The sequence below is a fragment of the Notothenia coriiceps genome, unplaced genomic scaffold (assembly GCF_000735185.1).
Source record: "Notothenia coriiceps isolate Sejong01 unplaced genomic scaffold, NC01 NC01_scaffold00037250, whole genome shotgun sequence".
In the NCBI taxonomy this organism is placed as follows: Eukaryota; Metazoa; Chordata; class Actinopteri; order Perciformes; family Nototheniidae; genus Notothenia; species Notothenia coriiceps.
In genome coordinates, this window is record NW_011369951.1 from 9,403,716 (window position 1) to 9,429,166 (window position 25,451).

Below are 25,451 nucleotides of genomic sequence, written 5' to 3' on the forward strand. Positions count from 1 at the left end.
TCTCTTTTAATAATTTTCTCTCAGTAATCACTCAACTACTGTCTTTCCAACAAACAGATTGACTCACCCTCACTATCATCACAATGAAACACGTCCAGAAGAATGTCATGCAAAGCTGCCTGCCTGCCTTCCTTTGATTCTCTCTGAACTGCCTGGTCTTTTTAATGTTTAATGTCAACCATTTGTGCAGATAGCACAAAGTAGAAAAGATCGGCGATCGCCGATGCTAGCGTTAGCATCTCTCCCCCGGGCTTAAATGGTGTATTATAGAATGATCACACCGGTGACAGTACCCTTTAAAGGGTTCACGAAATATGAATACTACTCTTACTGTTTAACATGTTGGGTTACTTGATGTTACTTCATGTTAAGGCTAATACAAATGACAAGGCTGTAATGCTAACTAACGTGCTAGCTACTAGCTAGGTAGCTAACTTGATCCAGCCACTCCTGGTTCTTTCATCAGACGGGAAGCGAAAGAACGAGCAAGACCCATTGCTGTTATGATAACTGGTTCTAGCAAACAGGCATCTTGTTAAAGTTATCTTCTTTTAGCCAGCGGCATATAGATAGATTATATCTATATGGCGCTGATTTTAGCTATCTCTTAGTGGAGGAAAACAATTGTGACATCACTTACGCCATTCCGGGATTTGTAGTCTTTCTAGTTGCGTATTTTTCATAGTCTTATATTTCAACAGTTTTACGACAAACTGTGACTTTTTTGACATGGAAATTATTTTTTAATTTTGACAAACATATGTGTAATTCATGGCACAATCCAAACGGAATCAAAAAGATACGTTTTCTCCTGGTTTTCTCTCTCCATTGACTTCAATACATTATTTTTCCGAAATAAGGTCCCATGGACCGGAAGTAGATGGGCGTGACTTCGCCACTCTATTTTAGCCGGGCCGGCTAAAATGATTGGTCGTGCTTTTTACAGTACTACGGCTTCCACAGATGAATTTTTTTTAATGGATTTTTTGTCAAAGCACTTAATATATTCATTGCTATCAGGATGTTAAGAGCATTCCATGGAATAACAAAAAGTGTATCTCGAGCCGGTTTCTCAAACTTACCTACCCCACCTTTAATTTTCGTTAAATTGATTTATCAACTTTTAATACTTTTTAAGACCCCGCGGACACCCTGTATATTATTTATTAATCCAATGTTTGGTTATAGTTTACAGTGTGTGCATTGCCTACAGTTTAAAGTTAGTTTTGAGTTTGCAATGTCACATGATTTACGGTGAGCTTTGAATCAAACTTATTTTATTTGCTTTTTTTTAGCATCTAACATTTTGTAAACCTGAAAACTAACATGGAAAATACCCCAAACTAGGTTTAGTATCTGTTCCTAATCCTAATATATAGAATTGCAGCGTGTTTTTTTATGCCACACTCATTTGCAATTCAGAGCACATGCACGAGAAACTCACTCAGCACAGAATAATCACACTGGGCGTGAAATTACAGATTCTTCAATTACATAAGTTTAACGGCAGGATGGAAAGTAGTGCGGTGTGCTTTGACAGGGCCGTGAACAGATGATTTAGATACATGTTCACACAGTGCCAGGGACTCTGCACCTGAGAGCAGAGCCAATTCAAATATAGCACAGATTCTTGGGAAAAGGTTTCCTTGAAAAACATGATTAATGGCAGAGCAGCATGCTTCAGCGAGGCTGCATGGCGTGACTAATGCAAACAGGTTTTCTTAGGCAACACAGTAACCTTTGCACATACGGAAATCCCATTTTCATCGCCTCTTTTTTGACCCCATGAAGTAAACTACAGTCTTTAGAATACTTTAGAACCCCTTTTCTGTATGCTGGGGAAACAGCACCCTATTAAACATGACAATGCACAAAACATATAAAATGTTATTGCATTACTGCATAAAAACAGACTTTAAAGATTTTCTGTAGGTCGTTGCAACAGCAGGAGAGTTAGCTGTGTAAATTTGAGGCAGCTCTTTGTGTAAACAATGATATAACAGTATGCAAATACTGAGAGTATCACAACGTGTAGCAACATCATGTCAGTTCCTAGAAGGGTTGGCTAATTTTGGTTCACATGAATTAAGGCAGGTCTCACTTTCAGCTGCAGCCTGCTGAGTGAAGGATACATCAGCCTCTAGGAAATATATATATGTAACTGTGATTCAGCAGGTTTCTAGTGTTTTTGTGCTTTTGCTCTCTAGGATGATTAATGAACTATAATGAACTTTGAGATTGTATTAAGGTGTTATCACCACATTTCCTGTAGAATTCTCTCCACTTTCACTAGCAAATAAAGGAAAAACATGCAAAAGAAAAAAAATCAAAAAACACTTAGTAATTTACACATTGTACAACCCTGTTTTAGATCACTAATAACTAAACCTTGAATTTAGTGGGTTCAAGATTAAGTGGCAAAAGCTGCAACTACTTGTTTTTTTAAAATGTTGTTTCAAATGAACATTTGCACTATCCACGAATTAGAGATGAGACTGATGGAAATGTCAGTAGTTCTGGTGATATAAAAACACAAAATAGAAATGCAAGTTTTGATCTGATGATGGACGCTAGATGGAGAGTAAGGGATCATTAACCTTTATATTATTCATCCTCTTGGGATCATGAATGCTGAACCAAACATGACGTAAATCAAATCCAAATGAGAACCTGCTAGTTGGGCAAGATAATCTTTTTTCTTTAAAAGATGATCATCAAAGTCATTCATCCTCCGGGCATCATGGATGTTTGCACACAATTCAAATCAATCAAATATTTGTTGAGATATTTCAGTTTCAACCAAAGTGTTGGCAAACCACCAACAGACACAGGTCTAAAAACATTAGCAACCTAATAACTAGCCATTTCCTTGATTCATTCTCTGGTTCCTTGATTTGGAGTTATCTCACAAAGTGAACCCCTCACAATACTAATAATCTCTTAACATGTGCTGTTATCGGCTGTTATCTGTCCACCTGACAACAGGAGGTGATCGGGGTCAGGGGGAATATTGAGCTGATTTTGACAAACATGAGTGTCAGGCAATTGTATAATCTCCTTCTCAACATTGAGGGGTAGACTTGGGATTTCTAAGAGTACTGTTACTCTGGGGGGCTTTATTACACACTTGACTCTTGACCTCAGGGTCCTAATTTAGAAACGTCTCAGGATGAAATTTGATCTCAACAATTTGCATAGGTAGAAATCCAGGCCAACAGTTATTTCTAAACCTACATGGGGAAAACTCCCCGCTCCATGCCAGCCGACATCTCCTCATTCCTCATTGTCATTTTCAAACTAAATGTTCCAACACCCTAATCCTTCGACAGCTGAGAGTGTCAGGCTTCTCTGAACAGCACGAAAATATTCAAAAAACCTCTGCTGTGATTATGATAGGACCAAACATGCACACTGACCCCCAGGAGGATCGGATGCAAAAGGCCAACATGTCCCCATTAAACTGGTCTGCAAAACAAACAAACAGAGACGTGTGCAAAGAGGACATGTTGCTGCAGATGAAATCCAACTTGAGATAGGATCTGAACACTGCCACCTGTTCAAGACTAAAATGACTAAAAATACAACACAAGTAGGACACTTAGATCGGTCATATTTAATTAAATCATGGCTAATTTAAAACTCTTATTTCTGTCTTTGTTGAGCAATGCAATAGTTGGATTGGATGACAACTGAAGAGTAAACATATTGATTTATTTAAACTTGGTGCAGCTTGCACAATAGGCTCAACTTGCAAAAAAAGAAAGATAACCCTGATTTTAAACTGAACTTTGGATCCTGGTTCAGACATTTTAGGCTGCTCCAAAGCCAGTAAGTGGGGTCACTATGAAATAAATGCATAAAATACCCAAGTATAATCCAGAAAATTATACTTTACACTTCATCATGCATTGTTGCTGTTGTACAAATGTTTAATAAATAAAAATAACTTGAATTTAACCGATTTTCTTTTGAATTAAAATGTGCACTTAACTTAGTTTGGACCTGAAAAATCTAAGACTTTTTTAAACACCACATACATTTTTCACATTAAAATAAAAGTGTTGCATTTAAATAAAGTCTTTAATACCCTCCAAAGGACTTATTTTGCTGCTTTTAAAGACCAATTATTTTTGACACTTCATAGTTGGTTTCTCTGTAAAATACACTTCTAAAATACATTACGCAGCAACATACAATCCATCACATAGAACATTTAGAGAGTACACACTGCCATCTGCTGGCAAGGACTCTACTATGAAAAAGATGAAGACTAATTTATAAAAATTAAAAGAACAGCTCACACAGACTTTTATCAAACTATCCTTTTTATTTGTATTGAAGGTTACAGAGCATCTTTCTTTAAACATTTAAATATGAATGTAGTGGCATTAGTGGTCTCCAAACGGTCTCTTGGTTTTACATTACATACGTTTATTTTTCAGTATATTAAATATGATGTATCATTCTCTTAATTTATCCTGGTCAATACCTCAGATTCTGACAGAGGGATTTAACTGATTCAACATTTATTCATAATGTCTTGTGGGGTGTGATTCTGACTATGTGCCTTTGACATGTTGCTGATCAGTGGATGAATTTACACACTTTTACAATTAATTCCTCACTACAGATGTTTATCCAAATAACACATGTGGTGCATGTCCATTCACGCTCATCAGACTTAGTGCTGCCTTCAAATATCTATAACCACACATACCAACAGTGCCAGTCTGGGATGGCTGTACAAAACACTGTTTGCTTCTTAGGTGGAAATGTTGTCATTACATTCAGTGTGATTGTCTTTTGTTTCGTGAGTATTTTATTAAACATTTGTATTTATGACTAATGGGGCGGAGATGAGGAGGGGGTTCACACAAGTCTATGATCGTTTTTTTCTGTTCTCCACATTTCTGAAGTTAGCCGGCCTAATCTTCATCTCTGCAAATTCAATTGAGTGTTCGTGGCCCTTCCAGTGGAACCAGTTGATCCCCTGCAAAAAAGAACGCAAATCATGGTACAAAGGCCTTCAATAGAGACATATCTGACATGTCAGCTGTTCCCCTGCACCGTACATCCAACACAAATAAATATCTGATTTGTTTCTTAACAACCCCTAACAGCTAACAGTTCCAAAAAAGTCAGAAATGTTGGGAAGAGTGTGGAATATTTGATGTAGATCACCCATTTCCTTTCAGAAATGTAAGAAAATACCGTATTTTAAATCAGAGAATACTATATTATGATTTAAAATACTTTTAATAGCAAGTTATATCGCCAGTACAAAGAACTAGGGGTAGATAGCCCCACTGTTGAAGGACCACTGGCTTGTAAACCTTAACAAAAATGTTGACTGAACGATTTTTAATATGTGAATTTACTTTCCTTTTCTTACCTTCAATGTTTAATGTCGCAAATCTTTTTTAAATGTTTCCCTTATCAAGAAAGCAATAACATGAGACTTGAATAAAACACACGTACCTTACTGTGACTGAGATCCCCATATTTCCCCATGAGGTTGACACGATGACAGTTTTTATACCAAAAGGCTCCTTTGTAGGACAAGGCGCAGTTGGTGACAGCAATATCGTTATCGTTGTCGTAGGTGGAGAAAGGTCGACCCTGGTGGTACGTCATGGAGTCCCCTGGTGAACATATCAACACACAGCTCATGTGAACGGGAGTTTACTCATTAAAAGCAGTCTGATAAGATTGAGTAAATTGTGTTATAGAGGCGTATCCTAAAGGAAACCTTCAAGAATGTATTGCTGATTATGAACTATTAGCCTAGTTAAGCATAGAGAATGAAAATGGGGAAACCAGCTAGCCTAGCGCTGCCAAAGCTAACACAATCTGTCTACTAAATATCCACGTTATATCTCGTTTAGTTAATTTGTTAAAAACTTGAGGTATAAAACTATAACGGTTTGGTTATACAAAGATGTGTGTGCCATATTATATGTACGCTTGTAACATGAAGCCCAATTTGCAGTTCTTTATTTTACAAATGAACCGAACAAGATATAAAGTGTTAATAAATGAGCTTTAGTGACGCTGGTAGGTGACTTTTCTTACGCCACTTTAGGTGGCGTAAGAAAAGTCACAAATAGGTGTAATCCACAAAAAGGCAATCTTATCCTTTAAACTAATACCCACCTGCTGTTCCACTGTACGCTCCCATGTAGACTTTGTAGCGGGTTCTTGGTTCTGCAATCGTGAACTTGTCGTACTGAGCGTAGACCGATTCTCCTTCATCCCTCATGTCCACTCGCAGATCATAATGGCCAGAATTTGTGATTTTATGAAGGTTGGAAAGACCTGGAGTAATATAATATGTGTGAGTTGTGAAGGTACTGAGTAAGAAGAGGAAGACAGAGAGATGAGGCTAGAAGACGGGAGCTCGTACCCAGCCAGAACTCATCGCTCATGTTTCCAAAGCCAGCAGTGTAGTTCTTCCAGTTCCTGAAGAACTCCAGCTTTCCATTCTGCCGTCTGAGGAAAACCTGAAGAGGACAGAGTGTCACAACAGCATTATATAAATCATAACAAAGAACAACGAAGGTCACCATGGTTTCTGATTATCATTATTAGAGAAAACAGCCAGTATGATAATGTCAGATTCAATATAATTTTACAGCTGGAATGATCAATTATTTTCATTATGGATTAAACTGCTGATTGTTTTCTAGATTAAACAATTGTTTTTCATATCTTACACTGGACTTATATTTGGTTATTTTATATCGCTGGTTTTAATTTTTATTGTTTTAGTGACTTTTTCTAAATGTCATTTTATAAGCTTTTTCTTTTGCACTATGTCTCAATGTTTTTGTTTTAAAGCCCTTTGAATTGCATGGTGTTGAAATGTGCTTTATAAATAAACGTGCCTTCCCATGCCTATAAAAAGGAAATAGTGAGGAATGTCCATCCTAGTTTCTCAATGTCTTGTTTTGCAATTCCAAAACCCAAAGATTTTAATTTTAATATTATAAAACAGAAAAAAGCTGGGAAACGTTTGAGAGTCTGAAAGCAGCATTTTATGCCTTTATTGCATTAAATATGACTGTTTCTCTCAATATGATTTTTTTGCCAGTCTAGGTTGCAAAAGTGCCTTTGAATGGAGTCCAGCAGGCTGAGTCACTCACCATCCAGCCTCCTCCGTCTGTGGTCATGTCACAGTAGACCTGGATGGGCTGGCTCTCCTCTCCTCCCACGCTGATGGTGTACAGCCCAGAGGTCGTCTCTCCGTTCAGTAAAATCTCAGCGCAGTCTTTAGCGTGTCTGTACAACTGTCCAACTGGCAGCACACATTAAAAAGACATCTTAGCAGGATAACCTTCAAGACAGTATACAGTGTCGTGAGTGAGTATGGACTTTGGAAAGAAAGAACGTTTTGAAAAAGAGAAGAACGGAAAAAAAGCTTTTTCCATTGTGACACAGAAAGAAACATAATCACAGGTGCAGTATCAAATGGAAGGGAAGGAATCTGCGCTAGGAAAGGTAATATATTTCAAAGTGCATCTGGAGGGTTGCTTTAAAAAAAAAAAAATCACCAGATCTTTAACTGCTACAAGAATACCATCAATGACGTCACTTTTTAGAAGAATAATGAAAAGCAAAAGGGAGACAGTGTTAGCATGCACGTGTTTCTTTCGGTCCTTACTGGTAGTGAAGACGGTGGTCACATAACGACTCCTCTGGGGTCCAGCGATGGCCTGAAGTTTCACATTGTACTCTGTGGAGTCGGTGAGCTGAGCCATGTTATAAGAGGACGCTGTCGGGCTTAGCACCACTTCCTGAATCCGTGCACACACATGGAGAAAAAAACATTTACAGAGAGCAAGACCACACTGGAGAGTTGACTGCAATATGTAAACATACATCATTTCATTTTGGTATGGAAAACTAAAATAAATGCAACACTGTACAAGTAGGACACGCCTTCTTCTAGGATTTTAGAGTTATTCTGTTGTAAAAATTCTGCTGATTTGTATCGAAAAGCCTTAATTATTTTTGTATCATGTGACCCAATGACAACAGCATTTCTAGACTAGGCATTTAGGATTACTAGACAAAAAATTTGAGTCCAAGATTTTCATGGAAAAGTCTTGTTTCTTTTCAATAGTCATATGACCTTGTGACTCATAATCCATACCAGATATTACACACCTGTTTACAAAGGATTTAAGGGCATTTTCATTTTTGAAGGAATATTGTTATAAAATGTCACATTTCTTGAATCATGATGGACACCTTAGTAAAAATATTTTCAGCTTTTCTTTGAGTGATTATTACAGTATCCCTGAGAGGCAGGTGAGAAGAAAAACAATAGCTACCAAGAATGTAGGAAATGAATCCAACACCTGATGGTGTGCTTTGGAAAACCTCAGTAACAGTGAGTTTATGCGGTCTAAAGTTGTATTTGTTTAAACCCAAAACCCTCAGTGTCGTCAGTAATGTACACACCCTGATTACTCCATCAGCAGAGTCAAAGGTGAGAATGTAACCAGTCACTGCCGCCTGCGGAGGTTTCCATGTGAGAGTCGCACCGTCAGTTTGGACGTTAATAGCCCTCAGATCACGAGGAGGATCCACATCTGAAAACACAAAATCACACCGTGGATTTAGCATTCCTTCAAGACAGACAATCATTTTTACACATTTTCTCTCTCTACAAGCCTACCGGTGGTGAATTCAGTGTCAGCAGGGTCACTCTTCTGAGCGTCTCTCATAGCGTGAACTCCAACTGTGTAGTGGGTTGCAGGAACCAGAGAGCCCATCTCAAACTCCACCGTGTTCCCAGAAACATGCTCCACCACGGGGGACACTGAGAGGAAGGACACTCCCACGTCAATAATCCAAATCACATCATCAGAATAAAGCAAAATTAGTCATAGGTTGTATGTTTATAACCCTTTGCACTCGTTCAATCATTTTTTTTATATTGATAAAAACTATTACTGGCTGTAAAGTGAACTTTCTCATGATAAAATGGTTGGTCTTTAGGTTAAAGATGTATGTACTATAGTCTGTATGTATGTACTATATGTTTCATTACAGTTTTGGGAAAAGTAGACCAATGTGCATAACGATAGTAATATAGTAGAATCAATTCAATATCAATAAAAAATTAAGTAAACCGAAGCATTAAAAAAAACAAATATATTATATATATATATAATATAAAAATATTCTGTAGAATGCATTTGTACTTATTTTTCAAAAATTATGACGATGTAAAAGTCTGTCCTAAAATACTTCTGTACTGCATTTAAATAATTTAAACTAATGAGAACAAAGGTTGTGCCATTTCCTCATCCTGCTAAATATATTAAAAAACGATCTATTAGCATAGATGGGTTTTAAAGATGAACTAATTCCGCTTCTTGACTAAATGAAAGGATATTGCATGCACTATATAAATAAATGAGAACAGAGACACACCCGAGTCAGCACTGTAAGTAATGATGTAGCCATCCACACTGGCGACAGACGGTTGCCATAGCAGCAGGGCGGACGTGTCAGTGACATTAGCTGCAGTCAGGCCCTGAGGTCTGTCCAGAGCTGCAGGACACACAAACAAGAACAATTACATTTTCCACGAACCGACTCCAACGTCATCAACAGACAGGCACGCACAAGTTTTAAAAAAAAGAAGAAGAAGAAGACGAAGAAGCCAACCTGTGATTACAGTGTCAGTGTTGGGGTCACTTTCCTCCAGGCCCTTCATAGCACTCACAGTCACCTGGTACTTTCTGCCAGGGCTCATATTGGGCAGCAGAGCCTCGAACACGTCGCCATCCACAGTCACCATCAGAGGGCTTCCTGCAGGAGATACATAACAAAATATGGGTCCTGCAATAATAACCAAATAACATACTGTACATGGATTTGACGGTTTACCTACATTCTTCTATCTATAACTAAGCTCTGTTGTAGAATGTATTCACTACAGTTTATTGCAATCCATGGGATAGTTCTTGAGATGTTTCAGCCTCAACCAAAATGGTGGATTGACAGTACACACTCCCTCGAGCCATGCCACTAACAAGGCTTAATTTCCTTCAACTTCGATTTATTTGTATTTACTTGCACTATTTGATCTGTTTTATTGTGTTGCACTGTTGGTGGAGCCTGTGACCTAAGATTTTCATTGACATAACTACACTGTAGCTATGTATGACAATAAAAGCCTTGAATCTTGAAACTGCCGTAAACTATAATTTCAATATCAAATAACAAAATTAAACAAGGTAAATATATTCAAATCTAGACCCGAAATACTGATTTATATCCGCCATTATCTATAGAAACAGAAAAACATAGATTGACCTCTTACCTCCTTCAAAGGGCACGTAGGTGATTCTGTAGTTATCCACTGGAAAGCGAGGCATGGACCAGTGGACCACAGCTGAGGAGTCCATCACTTCAGAAAAGCTCAGTCCATTTGGAGTACTGAGGCCTAGAAAAGTACAAATAGAAATGTGCAGACGGATAAGCAGGAGAAGAAAAGTTAATGAAGGAAAATATGGCTAATAACACTGCGTAAATAGAGGAAAGCTATAAACATGAAGAATCCCAAAAGACCATTCCATTGGACATGGAGTTAAGCCTAAATATGAGGAATAAAGATTTTTAGTTGGACTGTGGGTTCAGTTATCAGGCAGCAGATCACACACAAAAAGGTTTAGTAGTTAGTCTTAAACGGCACACTGCTGTGGTTTTATATACCTGTCTGAGCAACCCCGAAAATAGGTTGTGAGCGTCGATCCAATGTGACACCGGAAAGCTCTATTTCATACTCGGTGCCACTCATGAGTCCAGTTAAAACCTTGGTCCTTTCATCACCGCGGACACTGTACTCGTGAGGGTGGGCTAGTCTTTTACTGTCTCTTATTTTGATCACAAATCTGTCAAACAAGTCTTCATCAGACGTCCATGACAGACGAAAACCGTCAGCCGTGGTGTCCGACACAAAAAGATGCTCCACCTCCGGCTCAGCCTCTGATTAGACAGGGGGAAAACGATGCAGAAGTTTTGAAGTTTTCCCAGAAATATTCATCAAATTCTGAAGTATGGAAGAAGTAGGCAATCAGGCAAGAAGGTGTCCAGGTGGAAGACAGGGTTATATTCCAGCCTTTTTGTCACCTCCAATCCGACATGCTGAGGCGTCCGTTAGTGTAAATCAGTTAAAACCACAGCACACGGGCTACAAAGGCTTGGGGGAATTGAAAAGACAACATACTTTTTGTAAACCTTTATTTATGTCAGTTAACAGGGTCAAAGTCCTTTAAAGGCTCTAAAGGATTTGTTTGATTTCGCAAACACCAGTTGAGACAAGGTCCCCATGCGTCTTCAAGGCCAGCCTCGATGCATTCAGTGCATTCAAAGACGATGAAACAAATGAGAAGAGAAAATAAATCAACTGACATTTCATGCCGAGAATGTCTTGTTGATTAATCAGTGTTTTCCTAAGTCTGATCCTTTTGTAATATTCACTCCAGTCAAATAAATAAACCAGCATGAGTTAGCAGCATGGTGGGAGTTACTTTAAAAAGACGCCCAAAGACGTCTGTGTAGCACCAATCAGAAATCTGAAGGAAAACACTTTTAAAATATGAAAACAAGCTAATTTGCTTGCTCATATTTTCGAGTTAAGAAGAAAACAGGCGGAGGTCCACATCTCTTCCCCCGGTGACGAAGCAAATGCTTAAAACAGAAGAAAGGTGAGATTATTCTGAAAAAGATTTGTTTTAAATACGAGTTAGGATTAGACAAACAGTACAGGAGCTGAAGCCTCACCATTGAAAACATGGCAGTTTACCAAATGTATCATCCCCAAGCACATTTTGTTAAATCAAATTTAACTTCTAGTATTATAGTTTATATAAACACAAAAACATTTATATAAACAAATTATGCCATTTATGGAGCTGCCAAGTTGTAATGGTGAAACTTCAGAATAGGTAGTTGACACTTCTTTAGTAGCAGGGGCCTGCAGTGCACTGTGTGGTACCTGTCACAGCCACTGTAGTGAGAGGCCGAGAGAGGAGCCCTGACTCTGACACCCCGGTCAGCCTGACCTCATAGCCTATGCCGGTGATGAGGCCCCAGATGTCCAGGTGACTTTGGTTTCCCGGCACAGTGAACTCCTGAGGCTCCAGCAGCCAGCCGGAGTCTGTCACCACTATTTGAAAATGCCTGAAGCCGCCACTAGAGGGGGATAAAGCCTCCTGCTGCTTCACCTCCCACGATACACGGAAGCCGTAGGGGGTGATTCTGGAAATGCTCAAGTTTTCCACTCTAGGCAAAGGCGCTGGAGAGGAGTGGGTTTGTTTTGTTTTTTGTGAGAAGGGAACACATGTGGGAAGGGGAACAATTTCCTATTAGGTGGATAATGTGTGCAATGGTTGCAAAAGCATATAATAAAAGCTGTTCCTTTTCTTGAGTTTTAAATGAGGCAAAATGAAGTTTAAGATGTGAAAATCAGATTTGAATACCCCTGAAATTGAGGGCCGAAACACATTAAGGGCACATTTTGCATGCGTCATAAAGTTTTATGTAGTTCTACAATATATAAAAATGACAAAAAAAAGTATGTAACCTATCGTTTGAAATTCCACATCCTGTCTGGAGCCACAAAACCAAAAGGGTGAAAATTAGCAAAAATGTACAGCAATAACGGTGAGATTTCTCAGATGTTAAAGATGCTTAAAGCCGTTGATGACAAAAATGACAAAGCAAATCACAGTCATCTAATGGCTATAAGTGTTGCTGCATCTTACCACAGTTCTGGCTAACAAGTACTGATTTTTTTTAATGCAGGACTTTTTTGTTATCTGTGGATCCTAGGCCTGAAATGCATTAAGATAGTCATTTTGGTATAGCAGGAGACCAAAACATACTTAATTCCATTAAGAGTTTTTATGAAAAACCTGATCAAAAACCAACTGAAGAGTTTAAGATATGAGTAAAATACGTCGTACCTGTGACGGCGTGGGTTAATACAGTGGCAGTTTGGCGCCCATGAGAGATACCGTACAGTTCAATATCATAGCCCGTGGCATCCATCAGGTTAGAGACCGTTAAGTTACAGGCTTCACCAGGCAGTCTGAACTCCAGTGTATCAGACTGTTGCTCAGGGTCACTGACCCGGATAACAAAGCCATCAAAGTGACCTGACACAGTGCTCCAGGACAGGCTGAGGTTATGTGGGCTCACGGATGAAGCAGCTAGGGGCCCCAACAGTGGTACGTCCTCTGAACAGAAGGAAACACAGCCTTTCAGTTATGTTGTGCTGCTAAATCACAATGTGGTTGGTACATGAAGTGTAAAAGAAAGCATGTAATTAGGCCCGTCACGATAATTACTTTCTTTGAATTGTACGATATAATGACATCACCTTGATATTTTGTACATAATCCAGTAATGTAGAATATGTAGATGTTACAGTAATCATTTTCACAATATTGTCTTATTGACTAAAATCAATCATTTTGTTCCTTTTTACGCTGTCAGCTTATTGTCTACCTATCTATCTATCTATATATATAGGGAAATATCCTTTATGGTTTTCACATGAGATCAATTATTTAATTATGATCAACTTATTGTTCGATTTATGGAAATAAACTTGATCTTTGTATGTTATCAACTTATATATTTCAATGTCTGAACATTTTAAATAGTTAGTTGTTAAAGTCAAAGTGGGCTCTTCGCTTATATCAGTGGCCAGAAATGGCCTTGAAATTACAATATTATTTAACGCCAATAATTATATATCTTCCTAAATTTGTATTTTTTGGGACGGTGGGAAATAGCATTTTGATTTCCCTGTTTGGATCACACATTGGCAATAAAGTTGACTTTTACAATATCGTCCAACAAAAGTAGTTATCATGACAGGCCTACATGTGAGGGGTACCTGTTGTAGCTACTTCAAACAGGGGCTGTGTGTTTTGGTCACCAGCGCTGGCGTACAGCTTTATGTCGTAGCTTGTACTGGCTTTGAGCCCGGCCATGACTGTGGAGTGCACGTCTCCGGGCAGAGCGCGCCCCATTGCCTGCGAGGGCAAAGCAGACTCTCTGACTTCTACTATAAAGTTATCAAAAGCCTTCTCTCCTGTCCGCCACGACAGAGAAAATCTGTCTGAGGTAATGTTTGAAACAACTAGCCTGGACAAATCAGGCTCTTCAGCTACAAGGGGAGAGAAAAATATAAGATATATTCATTTATTGACATAGAAAGCATGTTTGAGTCTATATTAAACCAGGCCCAACTCAACTTTAAAGTGCAAATAAGAATATTTAAAAACTAATAATATTGAACCCTTTCCTTTGTAATAAAAGAAATCAAAATACCTGTTGATGCAACAATACTGACAGCACTTGTTCGGGATCCCTTGTATGTCCCATAGAAGTAGGCTACATAGTCAGTGGTGGGCCTGAGCCCTTTGACGTCATGGGACTTTGCATTGTGGGAAATGTTATATTCCTTTGGCTCCGTTAGCCAATCAGAATCAATTATCTCCAGGATATAACCATCAAATTTGCCATCAGTGCCGTTCCAGGAGATTGTAAAGCTCTCTGACGTTAAGTTAGAGATATAAAGTTCTCCAAGCACTGGTAGATGCACTAAAGAGAGAAATCATTATTAGTTTTTCATTTTGTTTTGCAACATTTTTGCAGAATACATTCTGATTGAAGTAGGAAATGGTTGGCTTGATAGAATTGTGTATAGCGTTACAGACAACTCACCACCCTCCAAGTTGTTATTCCTGAAGCTTAAAAGATTAAATACATGCTTTTATTCTGCCATCAACATTAACTTAGGAGCTTGAATTTGAACCAGTTACGCCTATCGCTTTTATTGAAAAACTGATAATAGTTAGATGGAGAAACATGTAATGGCAAAGGGAAACTAGCTGAAGATGACTTGCCTGCAAGTTTAAAAGTGTTGATAAAAAATTGAAAATCTGGCGAAGGAAGAAATTGAATAGTATAAATTAAAATAATTTGTCATGCATGTACAGGGAGGTCTGATCATGCAGTTGATGTCCTAACATTATGAACAAGACAAATTCTGCATAATGTTGCACCAGAGCAATTCAAAGAGGACAGCTACACTTTTTTTTTTACATGCAGTCACAAATCAGTCAGTTGCTTTGCAAACATGCAGCAGATAAAATAGCCCATCTTTCAGATGTAAAACAATGTGGCATTACTGTTAACCTCACATTATATTATTAGCTTTTTACCTTAATAACGGTCTTGATTAAGATTGAATTATTTGCCACCTATTAGTTCAAAAGGAAATAAGGATATTTACTTTGACGTTCTGCATCAAACTCTACAAACTATTTCACAAAGACTAAATGAACTCACTAAAATTGACGTGCACATACATGAGCAAATGATCCCTCAAGGTTAATCAATTATACACTGAATGAGTGTTGATGGGATGAAATGAGATGGTCACGCTGTCATGGTGTGACAGGCGTGTGATGGTGAAAGTTATTGGTTTTGCTTTTGCAATCATTGCAGCACATCAGCGTCAAACCTCACCACAATGCAGGGGATGGTAGAAGAAGTGGGGGAGGGGGCTTCATGCACTTTTGTAACTGGGATGGAGGAAGACGTTCGGGGTAAGGGTGAACATTTGAGGGGCGTTTGCTTTGCTCAGTGATGCGGCATGGGTCCATCACCCTGCCCTCTCTCAGCTAGACAGAAACAGTGGCTGGAGGGTAAAGAATGGTTCACGGCATGTTGGTTAAGATGACAAAAACACAGAATTAGGTTATTATGTTGTTCTGATTTCATGCAGCGAGGTGTGGATGGTCCACAGAGGTTCTAGTGTCAGTGTATGCTTCACAGACATGGACTAAAATAGAAAGTTAAAAACCAAAAAAAGGAAAGAGTGGAAGTTAAAGAGTTAAAGGACAAAAACACTGCAACACTGCAAGTTGCAGGTACCTGTGGTGGCTTCAGTGTACACGGGTTCCAGGAAGGAGCCCTGATACATCCCAAACAGGCCAACCATGTAGCTGGTGTTGGGGTTGAGTCTGGAGAGGCCCAGGCTGAAAGCATCTCCGGACAGACTGAGGTTCTGGCTCTCTTCGAAATTGTCCAAGTTTGTTACCTCAATGACAAAGCTTTCAAATTCCCCGCCCAAGGGGCTCCAGGACGCAGTGAAGCCGTCCCATGTAATGTCAGAGATGGTGAGGTTCCCCACCATGGGCTTCAGCTCCTCTGCTAGATAGACAGATCAGAGCGGGTCAACTGAATGGAAAGATGGATTGTAAATCTCTCAAAAAGCTTTTAAAAGGCAAATGTTTTCACTTAGGCCACTGATATAGAAAACAAGTGTTTTAGATTTTAGGAAGTCAAACCAAAACAGAAACAAAGTTGAAAAATCACCAGAAAAAAGTTATAATATTTTTTTACTTTAAACATTTTTGCAATTTTCTTAGAATATTATGCATTTAATCTAGAAATAATACAATTTATTCTCAAAATATTTTTACTTTCACTTTTAACTATGGTGTCATTCTTTTGTAAAAAAAACTTTAATAATAAAATATCAGAACTATCTTCTTGAAATAAAATGTTTTCCCTAAAAATATCAGGACTTTCATCTTAAAAGTTTAAGACTTTATTTATTTAAATGTGAGGAATTTTTCTGGAAATATTAATCCAAATCTTGGTCGTTTTTTTTGTGGCCCCAATACTCCGCCATGAAAAAAGTAAAGCAAAGGAATGTAAGGGAAAAAAGATGAATGTATTTTACAATAAAACAGCAACAGTTTGTGCAATCATCCTGAAATATGAGAACATAAAAAGTCAATGGATGGGATGAGGATGATGATGGGTGGTGGTAAATGCCTACAAAAGAAGAAATATTAGCTCCATGTACCTGTGGTAGCAAAAACTGTGAGAGGTAAAGACCGCTTCCCTTCCACCAGCCCTTGAACTGTAATATTATATTTTGTGGAGGGGGACAATCCCTCTATTTCAGCCTTTCTCACACTTCCTGGTAGTGTGGTGGTTACATGAGCCTCTGTTGGCCCTGATGGAGCTCTGAGCTCCACCAAAAAGCTTTCAAAAGCCTCGTCAGGCGCCGACCACGCCAGGCTTAAGCCGGTGGAAGACACATTGACTGTGAGGTCTCCCAATACTTCCAGGATGGAGCTCTCAGGCTCAGCCCCAGAACTCATCACTTCAGTATCAGAAGTGTTTAGGGGACGGAGGGGATCTGGGTTTCGAACTGCTTCAGTATCCAGAGCAGTTGTTGGAGCATCTTTGACGCTCATCATAAGAACATCTGGAGAGGTAGGTTTGGGTGCTACAGTGAATAAAAGCAGGTTAAATAATGAATATGTTACCGGCTCTGCTGAAAGAAAACCTGTGAAAAAGAAACTGGGTAAAAAAGAAGAATACAAGTTATTGTAGTATTCATATTATTCCGCTTGAAGCTACGTCCTTCATTTACATTATTTGTGAAGATTTTGTGGGTTAATCCATGTTTTTCCAGGCCCACAGTTTATCATCAAGCATCAGCTGAGAAATTAATAGCACTTGAGTCAGTGCTATTAATTTTTGAAGCATCTGAGTAGTCCATCAGAGTGGAAGTACAAAGTTGACTTCAAATATGTTGTAAAGCCATGCATAGGCTTTTTTCTGCTGCTGCTGTCCAAAAGAATAACTGGTCTGAGTCACTTGATTGACATGCGAGTGACATCTTCTGAGACTGGTCTTGTTAATGCGATTGAAGGCGATAAATGATGCAGATGGACTTAGCTTTCAAAGAGCAAAATGGTTGCATTTCAAAGCTCAAATGCAGGAAGAAATTGGGACAGATCGAGTATTGAAACCTGTTGCATCTGAAGGCGTCAATGGCTCAGGGAGGACATAACACCCACCAATTCCCAATGTTCATTTCTTCTTGTATTTAAATGTTTGGCAGCAACCTTAAGCTACAGTATTGAATGCTCATGAGATGATAAGTGTTAAGATAATATCATCTATGTTGGGTTTGTCTTCATACTGTCTCATGCCAACGACTATACCGAGGACGGTTGCTTCTGACAAAATGAAATCTTCTTGCTGAGAATCTAAAATAATGAGAAACCAGCATGCAAGTCATATGGCTATTCGGATGCAAGCAACTATTCGAACGAACATTTTGCACTAAAAGGAGACATTTTCAAACAGGATCAAATGTCCCCTATAAACTAAAAGTAAAGCGTATAATACCTGTGACTGCAACAGCTTCAAGTAGCGAAGATCTTTGGCTATTGATATTTCCATAAAGTTTTATTTGATATTCTTTCGATGCATTCAGTCCCTCGATTCTAAAGCCAGTGGCATCTCCGGGAAGTTGGACTTCTCTCACATCCCATAACCGCTGAGTGTCTTTATATTCTACGGCCAAACTATCATAGACACTATGAGTCTTCAGTTCCCAAGAGAGGTCAAATCCGTCAGGCGTGATGCCCGAGATAGTCAACTTCCCATGCTCATCCTCGGGCTCCGTCTCAACTGAAAACTGGGACTCTGAGGGATCTAAATGCACAAAGCTAATGACATTGTCCTCCGAGCCTGATGGAGTCGTTAGATCACGGTCGTCTGAGTCTGCTAAATAAAATGTGAAAGTGGCTACAAGGGGGGGAAAAAGGCACAAATCCAGACTGCGTTATTTTTGGTGCAAGTGCATATCATTTCTTGTGTTTCTTGGTAGTTAAATCATCAAATCTGTTAAGTTTAAATGTTTAGCTTATTTTAAGCATATAAATATACCAATAGAATACTGAGTGACTTACAATTGAGATTATAAACACGAATGAAAAATGAACAGAAAAATAAAATGGTTTTGCACAAATAAATCGGTATCATTCCTCTTTGAAAACGTTTTTTCTCAAGATTGTATGATGGTAAAATTGTTCCCTACCCACCTGTGGTTGCAGATAATGTGACCGGTGTGCTCCTCTTGAGCCCCCTCTCAGCAGCTAAAGTGACGGTGTAGCTCATTCCAGGAATCAGGTTGTACAAGACATGGCTGGTCTCAGTGGGCGGGATCTCCACCTCCTCCACCTGTCCATCCCTGGAGACGTACACCAGACTGTAGGCACCGACCTTGGCCTGGGGTTTCTGCCAGCTCAGCGTGAGGGAGGTCTCTGTTGACTCCATTCCTTTGAAATCTCTGGGAGGATCGATATCTAAAACAAGAAAGTGTCAAAAACCTCTGATGGTAAATCTTTCTCACTTCTGCAGCATGCTCAGCACAGATCAAAAATCGTTTCCCCCCCCCCCCCCCCATTAGTTTCATTTCATCACCCAATTTGTATCAACAAACATGGTTGTCTGTGTATTTATGAAGGGGTGTGAAGAAGGACTGTTTGGACAGCTGCTCTCTCCTCACCAGTTGCTGCATTTGTAGTAGCAGGGAAGCTCTCTCTGTCATTCTTCACCGCCGTCACACCAATCCCGTACTCCGTCCCTGGCTTCAGCCCTGCCGCACAGAGGGATGGGAGGACATTAATGACCAGGTGGTATGACTAACACAAGTCATATGTGGTTGTGTTTATTGTATGTGTATCACTCACCAGTGATGGTAGCTTTTGTGGTGTCTCCTGGCCCTCGAGGAAACAGTTCCTCCCCATGAGTGGCTCCAGAGAGGGGAGTGTATTTCACCAGATAGTTGCCAACATCAGCTTGACTGTTGGTCCACTGCAGGGTGATGCTCTCTTCTGTCTGTGACACGGCCTTCAGGTCCTTGGGTGCATCCAGGGCTGATAAACGTAAATACATTTACAATCATATTAGGAGAATCCACCTTATGATCCCAAACTTAAGATTTATTAGACATTTACTTTATTATCTCGGCAAATATTGGAAATTGGGCCAATCCAATTGCAGTGTAAAAACGGATGTGCACATTTCAAATCATTAAACAAGGATATATATTCTGTACAATATATCCACGGACTAGCATGCGCTATCCTATGTTTATTATATTTCCAACCCACTGGTTCCTACTGAATGGTTTAATCTAGAAAAGGGGGTCTACTGAGATAGTTCAGTTTTTTAAGTCAGTTATAACCAGTGGCGACTGGTCATTAGGCACAGCCCCACCTAGTGTCAGCAGAAAGTATTACAAATAATGATTACAAATAAATAAATAAAAATATATATAAAAAATATATTTTAAGATCATGTTTAATCATCTGATTCGTCTTTACATTACCGTTTTAGTCTGTGTTATTCTAATTAGTGTCTACAGTGTGTGCCTATTGAGCTGTTTAGAGCCATGTGGGACAAAACCCGATCATGCCCCTCCCTCTTCACTACGGGAATGGTGACTGTAAAAACTACACTGCGCATGCTCAGAGTATTGTCCTATTTAATGTGTGTAGCAAAAAAATAATGTCCATAGGGGCAGTGAGCTGCCATCCCCACCATACATCATCTCACTTAATTCAGAGCTGATTGGCTGTAAGTAAGTGTGGTGTGTGAAGAGGAGACAAGAGAGGTGCAGTGATGCGTCCTAAAACCCGGAAGTAAGCTGAGCATGGCTTCCCTCGACAAAAAAGAAATGAGATTTCTCCATAGGATTTTAGAAAATAGCTCGAAATAAGATCTGTGGGAAACGTACCTGTTAGATAAATGCACACTTTGTTCAGCCGGATAATATCCACATGTCTACCCTACTTTTATAATTTTCTAATCATAAATCTATCGATTAGATTAGATCTAATCTATCGATTAGATTTATGATTCGACTTTTGAAACTACAAGAAGATAAGGAGGACTTTTACAAAAAAGTAATAGAGATTTTTGTCCAGAAGGATAGGCAAATAGCCTTCATCTGACCACAATTTTATTAAAAATGGGATCTTACTAAGAGAGAAGAATTCAATATGTAAATAATAAAATTACCTTTTTTTGTTATCCTTTTGTTGAACAGTCTGTTTAAAATTAATCGAAGCATCAGACTAAAAAAGCTTTTGAAAATTATATTATATTTTGATTTAGGTCAAAACATAATATTTGTAAACCTGAAGTGCCAGTGCGTCACCAGCCACGAACCTCACTGCACGTCACTGCAGAAGCTTATATATAGAAGACATCTAAGTTTATTGTGCCCCACCACTTTTGTACATATAAAAACGCCACTGGTTATAACTTAAAACAGCCTGTGACTGTATTTTTAGACAAATGTATCAAACAAGAGGACATTTTGCATTTATTGGGGCCAATTAAAATGGGGCCAAATTGTATTTCCTATTTTATTCCATTCTATTTCTATGTAAATATTGTTACATTTCACTATATTTTGTATTATTTTTAATATTTTGTAATGTTATTATAGTTTTCTTAAAATGTTTATTTTTTTACTTTTATGTATGCACCATGACATCAAGTCAAGTTCCTCGTACGTGTCAACCTACCTGGTAATAAACCTGATTCGGATACATTTGGTTCTGTAGTGTATTTAGGTCTAAATAACATACATTCAAAATACACATCTACTGTCTGATAATAAAGGAACATGTCATCCAAGGTAGCAGTGTGGCTCAAATAGGTATTTCTAATAGTTTTAGAACAACAACTGAGCTCTATGGCACAGAGGAGGTAGGTATAAATTATTATTTGATATACACACACGATACTTAAGTCGGATAAATGTGTAGTTTTGGTCTTTTTCTGGGATTTGTTGACATACAAAAACATAGCCTTGTATTATGTCATGCAAATCACACAAGCAAATACTGTACGTGCAGCTTAAGAATGAAAGAAGATGTAAATCTGCAGTGACTGATCATAAGCCTACCTGTAGTGAACGTGGCGATGACAGGGTCACTGGAGACGTCTCTGCTCCTGGAGATGAGCGACACGGTGTACTCGGTGTCTGGCTTCAGGCTGTCAATGCTGTACTGAGTCTCCGGGATGGAAACCCCCACTATGGCTTCTTGTGAAGGCTCAGAGCTAGGACTGTAGGCCAAGGTGAGTCTGTCCATCGGAGCCACCGGCAGAGACCAGCTGACCAGAGCAGAGGAGTCCGTCACGTCCTTCACCTCCACCTGCCGGGGGCCGTCAATCTCTGGGGAGGGATTCAGGTGAGAGAGAAAAGGGTCAGGGGAAAGGATGCATGAGAAATGTCTGATTCATTATGATACTTACAATTAAGTAAGAATTCGGTTGACAGTCCTTAAAAGATGTCATACATATATCTGCAATGTGCAGAATAAATCATTTCTAACACTAAAGGGGAACCATAATATTTAAGATATATATATTTAAAATATATTAAACTGGTAGACCGATATTTCAGTAAACAGTTAAAAAAAGTTTTAGTGCTGTTTGTTATAAAAAAAGTTTACATTTGTTGATGAAAAGTAATAAAGACAACTGTAAGAGTGGAGTAGTTCTATTTGATAGCAAGCAAATAAGCTTATTTCCCAAATGATGCAATCATTCAGTTTATTGGTATCAAGCAGATAAGGGTCTGCAAAGTTGTTCTCAGCAAAGATCGAATGCGTCTCTGTAGGAATGTTTTAACTGCCAATAGTAGAATTCAAAAACAATCAAGACAAAATCTCTTACATTGGTGTGAGATCAATATTAAACACAAACATTGTCACTCCTGGCATGGTATTTTGAGCCTTTAAAAATAAAAGAGCTCTCATAAGCCTGAACTTGGCTCTCTTATAAGATGAAGCAATAAGTTGGATCAACTTGGGAAAAGGCTTTAATGAAATATAATGTGCTTCCTTTTCAGTCTGGCTTTATATTTACTGCCTGACACATTTCCTGTGTTAACATGTGGGGGCGGTATCTTTTCTCACTGTTAAACAGACAACTGGGGGTGAAAAGGGTCTGAAAGGATTAACGGGACTTCTATTATTCATTTATGGGGGCTGTGTCTAGTTTCAGCCAAGACAAATAAATGACATCAGAAATGAAATGGCGTGTTACCCAGAGAGCAAAAGCACACCAACGTCTAAACTAAATGGCTTTTCCATGCGCAATGAAAGTTGTTTGGTCTGGCGTGACATATCGATTGCATACTTAAAGCGTTTAAAAAACCTAATGTATGGAGTAACACAGCTATAAAACTTCACCAAGCAGAGGACAAGAGCTGAAAGCAAGATTTAGTGAAAATGAAAAATCATGCGAGGCTGACATTTAACTTGTCCGAGTTATTACTCTTAAGCTCAAATTTGTACGATGGACGAAGCCAGAAGGGATTTCCTGTTATTACTCTTCTTTTCATCATGGAATTTCCCTCTTTGACATTAATGTATTTTTTTAGCTCTGTGCTCGAGGAAAGGGAAGGTTTTTTTAGTACCAAATTGTTAAAAGCTGCCATAGGGAACAGAGAAATTACATAATCATACAGTCTGAACTTTGATTTAGGTAGAAACTGCATGATTTTTAACATCTAATCTCACCTGTTCACTCTTAATAATGCACAAATAAATTAAGTTTACAGCCACAAACTCACTGGTCATGACTTTTTCGGTTGTTTGGGGTCCTCTTGTGTTGTTCTTGATGATGTTAACAGAGACTTCATACTCCTGTCCTGGCCCAAGTCCTGACTGGATAAACTGGTTTTGATCAGGTGGAAGGGTGCTCACGATTTTTCCATTTTCTTCTTTCTGCAAGGATACATAATGGACAAACGAATGTGAAACATCCGGTTCAGGACTAGCACATAGGTTACTGGGAGAAAAACAGGTTAACATGCACTAACTGCAGTAGGCTGAACTATGGTCAAGTTTACATCCAGCAGGTTACTATCTAGAGTCAAGGCATTTTTTGTTTGGAAAATGCTTACTAGCTTTTATGCTGGCATTTCAAAATTCAAAAAGTTAGCAAAGCGGTTTGGATCTTTATTGTCTAAATCTAATCGAGGAAACAAATAAATGCATTATTAAAAATATATAATTATTTCCTTTAAGTTGATATGTATTTTAAAAAAAACATTGTGATGTGACAGCACATGCTGAGTAATGGTAGAGAAGACATTACTTTCTCTGTGTGCATGCAGTTGAGTTCAAGGTGTATTCTTCAGCAGTGACAATTATATATTTATATTTTGAACATTTGAATTGAAATAGGGAAATTAGAGTTTTGTCAAATTAAAGTTTGGATTGAATTATTATTATTGTGCATTTGTTGTGAACATGTGCAACTAATCAGCTTTTTCCAGAAGAAATCAACCTGGGGTAATATTTACTCAGTTAAATCTTAAGAGGCCACACTACCAGTTCTTGCGACTCATGTTTAAAGTTCCTTATTGTAATAATAAGTTAGAAATCAGGTAGAGAGCATACAAAAAAACAAAGCTGCATGCAAACAAATTAGCACTGTTGGCACATCAATGCAAAACAAATCAACACGCTACACAGGAATGTGAAAGTACAGAGACTGGTTGTGTGGACATCCCAAAGCCTAATATCAAAATGAACATGGTCAGGAGAAGATATGCATACTGTATATAGAAATAGGTTAATACTCTGCAGCAGCTACAAAATGTGAAAAAGCTTCTGAATTATCAGCTGACACAGTAACTTATTCTCGAAGAATTACTGGCTGGGATTCTAAGCAGCAGATTTACCCGCAATTCTATGACATCCGGACTTGCCCTCTCTGAGGTTTTTCCCATATGTCAAAGCAATTTTAGCACTGAAATAAATCCATGTTTTGCTGAGACTTCCAATAAGCTTGAGGAGCTTTATCACATTCTCCCCTGTCGCTTAATAAAATGCTGTGCAAGCCTTTAAAGGAGATAGGCAGACTGACCGTATTGCGGAAATAGATCTCCCAGCCATCAAAGGAGATATCCACCTGGTCCCACATCACCTCCACAGAGCTCTCTCTCACTGATTTGAAGATTAAACCCTCTGGCTTTGGAAGCACTGCAGGGATGAAAAAAATACATTATTTACTGATTATTGGTAGCTAGGATAGGCCTACATCTTCTTTTTTTTTTTACAATAAACTAGCATATACCTGTTGCCACCCGCGCACTGACGGGGATGCTCTTCTTGTTGCTTAGAACAGCGTAGACACTGATCAGATACTCGATGCCAGGCTCAAGCTCTTTGACGGTGGCAACAGTTTTGTCTCCTGGCACAATGAACTCTTGTTGAAGACCACCAGGTCTGGTGGGCACATATGTCACAAGGTACTCTGTTACCAGCATCTCGTTTTCCCAGTTCAGGTCCACCGTGTCAGGGGTGACCTCGCCTACAGTAAGGTCCTTCGGAGGAGACACTGGAAAAAAAGAAAGAAAGGAGGGGTGTGTTTTCTTTGACAGTTTCTCACGCCCTCAATCCACCAAGCGGAGCTAATTCAAACACCAGCTGTGATGTCAAGAACTGCCATAGATTGCAAAGAAATGCAGACATTGACTATGAAAACTATTTTATGATCACTGAAATAGTTTATAT

The 25,451-nt window shown here is 38.8% G+C and overlaps 2 protein-coding genes across 7 annotated transcripts in view; one reads left to right on the forward strand and one right to left on the reverse strand.

Annotated features, from left to right (window-relative positions):
* Positions 1-25,451, forward strand: part of LOC104966875 (secretory carrier-associated membrane protein 1) — a 397,416-nt gene that overhangs the window by 11,323 nt on the left and 360,642 nt on the right. The gene's annotated exons all lie outside the window — the stretch shown is intronic.
* The window catches only part of tnca (tenascin Ca), a 29,623-nt gene continuing 8,644 nt past the window's right edge, over positions 4,473-25,451 (reverse strand). Inside the window, exons 4-29 of one of the 5 annotated variants that reach the window (XM_010796191.1) lie at positions 25,012-25,275; positions 24,802-24,917; positions 23,501-23,654; positions 21,827-22,096; positions 19,599-19,784; positions 19,415-19,504; positions 18,948-19,211; positions 18,250-18,651; positions 16,910-17,338; positions 15,970-16,245; positions 14,359-14,631; positions 13,922-14,194; positions 12,984-13,256; positions 12,014-12,313; positions 10,729-11,001; positions 10,337-10,459; positions 9,679-9,822; positions 9,442-9,561; positions 8,681-8,824; positions 8,464-8,594; positions 7,661-7,793; positions 7,143-7,294; positions 6,404-6,500; positions 6,154-6,315; positions 5,479-5,642; positions 4,473-4,990 (exon numbers count right to left, since the gene is read on the reverse strand). In XM_010796191.1, the coding sequence (XP_010794493.1) occupies positions 4,880-4,990; positions 5,479-5,642; positions 6,154-6,315; positions 6,404-6,500; positions 7,143-7,294; positions 7,661-7,793; positions 8,464-8,594; positions 8,681-8,824; positions 9,442-9,561; positions 9,679-9,822; positions 10,337-10,459; positions 10,729-11,001; positions 12,014-12,313; positions 12,984-13,256; positions 13,922-14,194; positions 14,359-14,631; positions 15,970-16,245; positions 16,910-17,338; positions 18,250-18,651; positions 18,948-19,211; positions 19,415-19,504; positions 19,599-19,784; positions 21,827-22,096; positions 23,501-23,654; positions 24,802-24,917; positions 25,012-25,275 (5,324 nt within the window). In that variant the 3' untranslated portion in view covers positions 4,473-4,879. Of the gene's footprint in view, positions 4,991-5,478; positions 5,643-6,153; positions 6,316-6,403; positions 6,501-7,142; positions 7,295-7,660; positions 7,794-8,463; positions 8,595-8,680; positions 8,825-9,441; positions 9,562-9,678; positions 9,823-10,336; positions 10,460-10,728; positions 11,002-12,013; positions 12,314-12,983; positions 13,257-13,921; positions 14,195-14,358; positions 14,632-15,969; positions 16,249-16,909; positions 17,339-18,249; positions 18,652-18,947; positions 19,212-19,414; positions 19,505-19,598; positions 19,785-21,826; positions 22,097-23,500; positions 23,655-24,801; positions 24,918-25,011; positions 25,276-25,451 lie in introns of all 5 variants that reach the window. The other 4 variants (XM_010796190.1, XM_010796192.1, XM_010796194.1 and 1 more) reach the window with 4 other exon arrangements.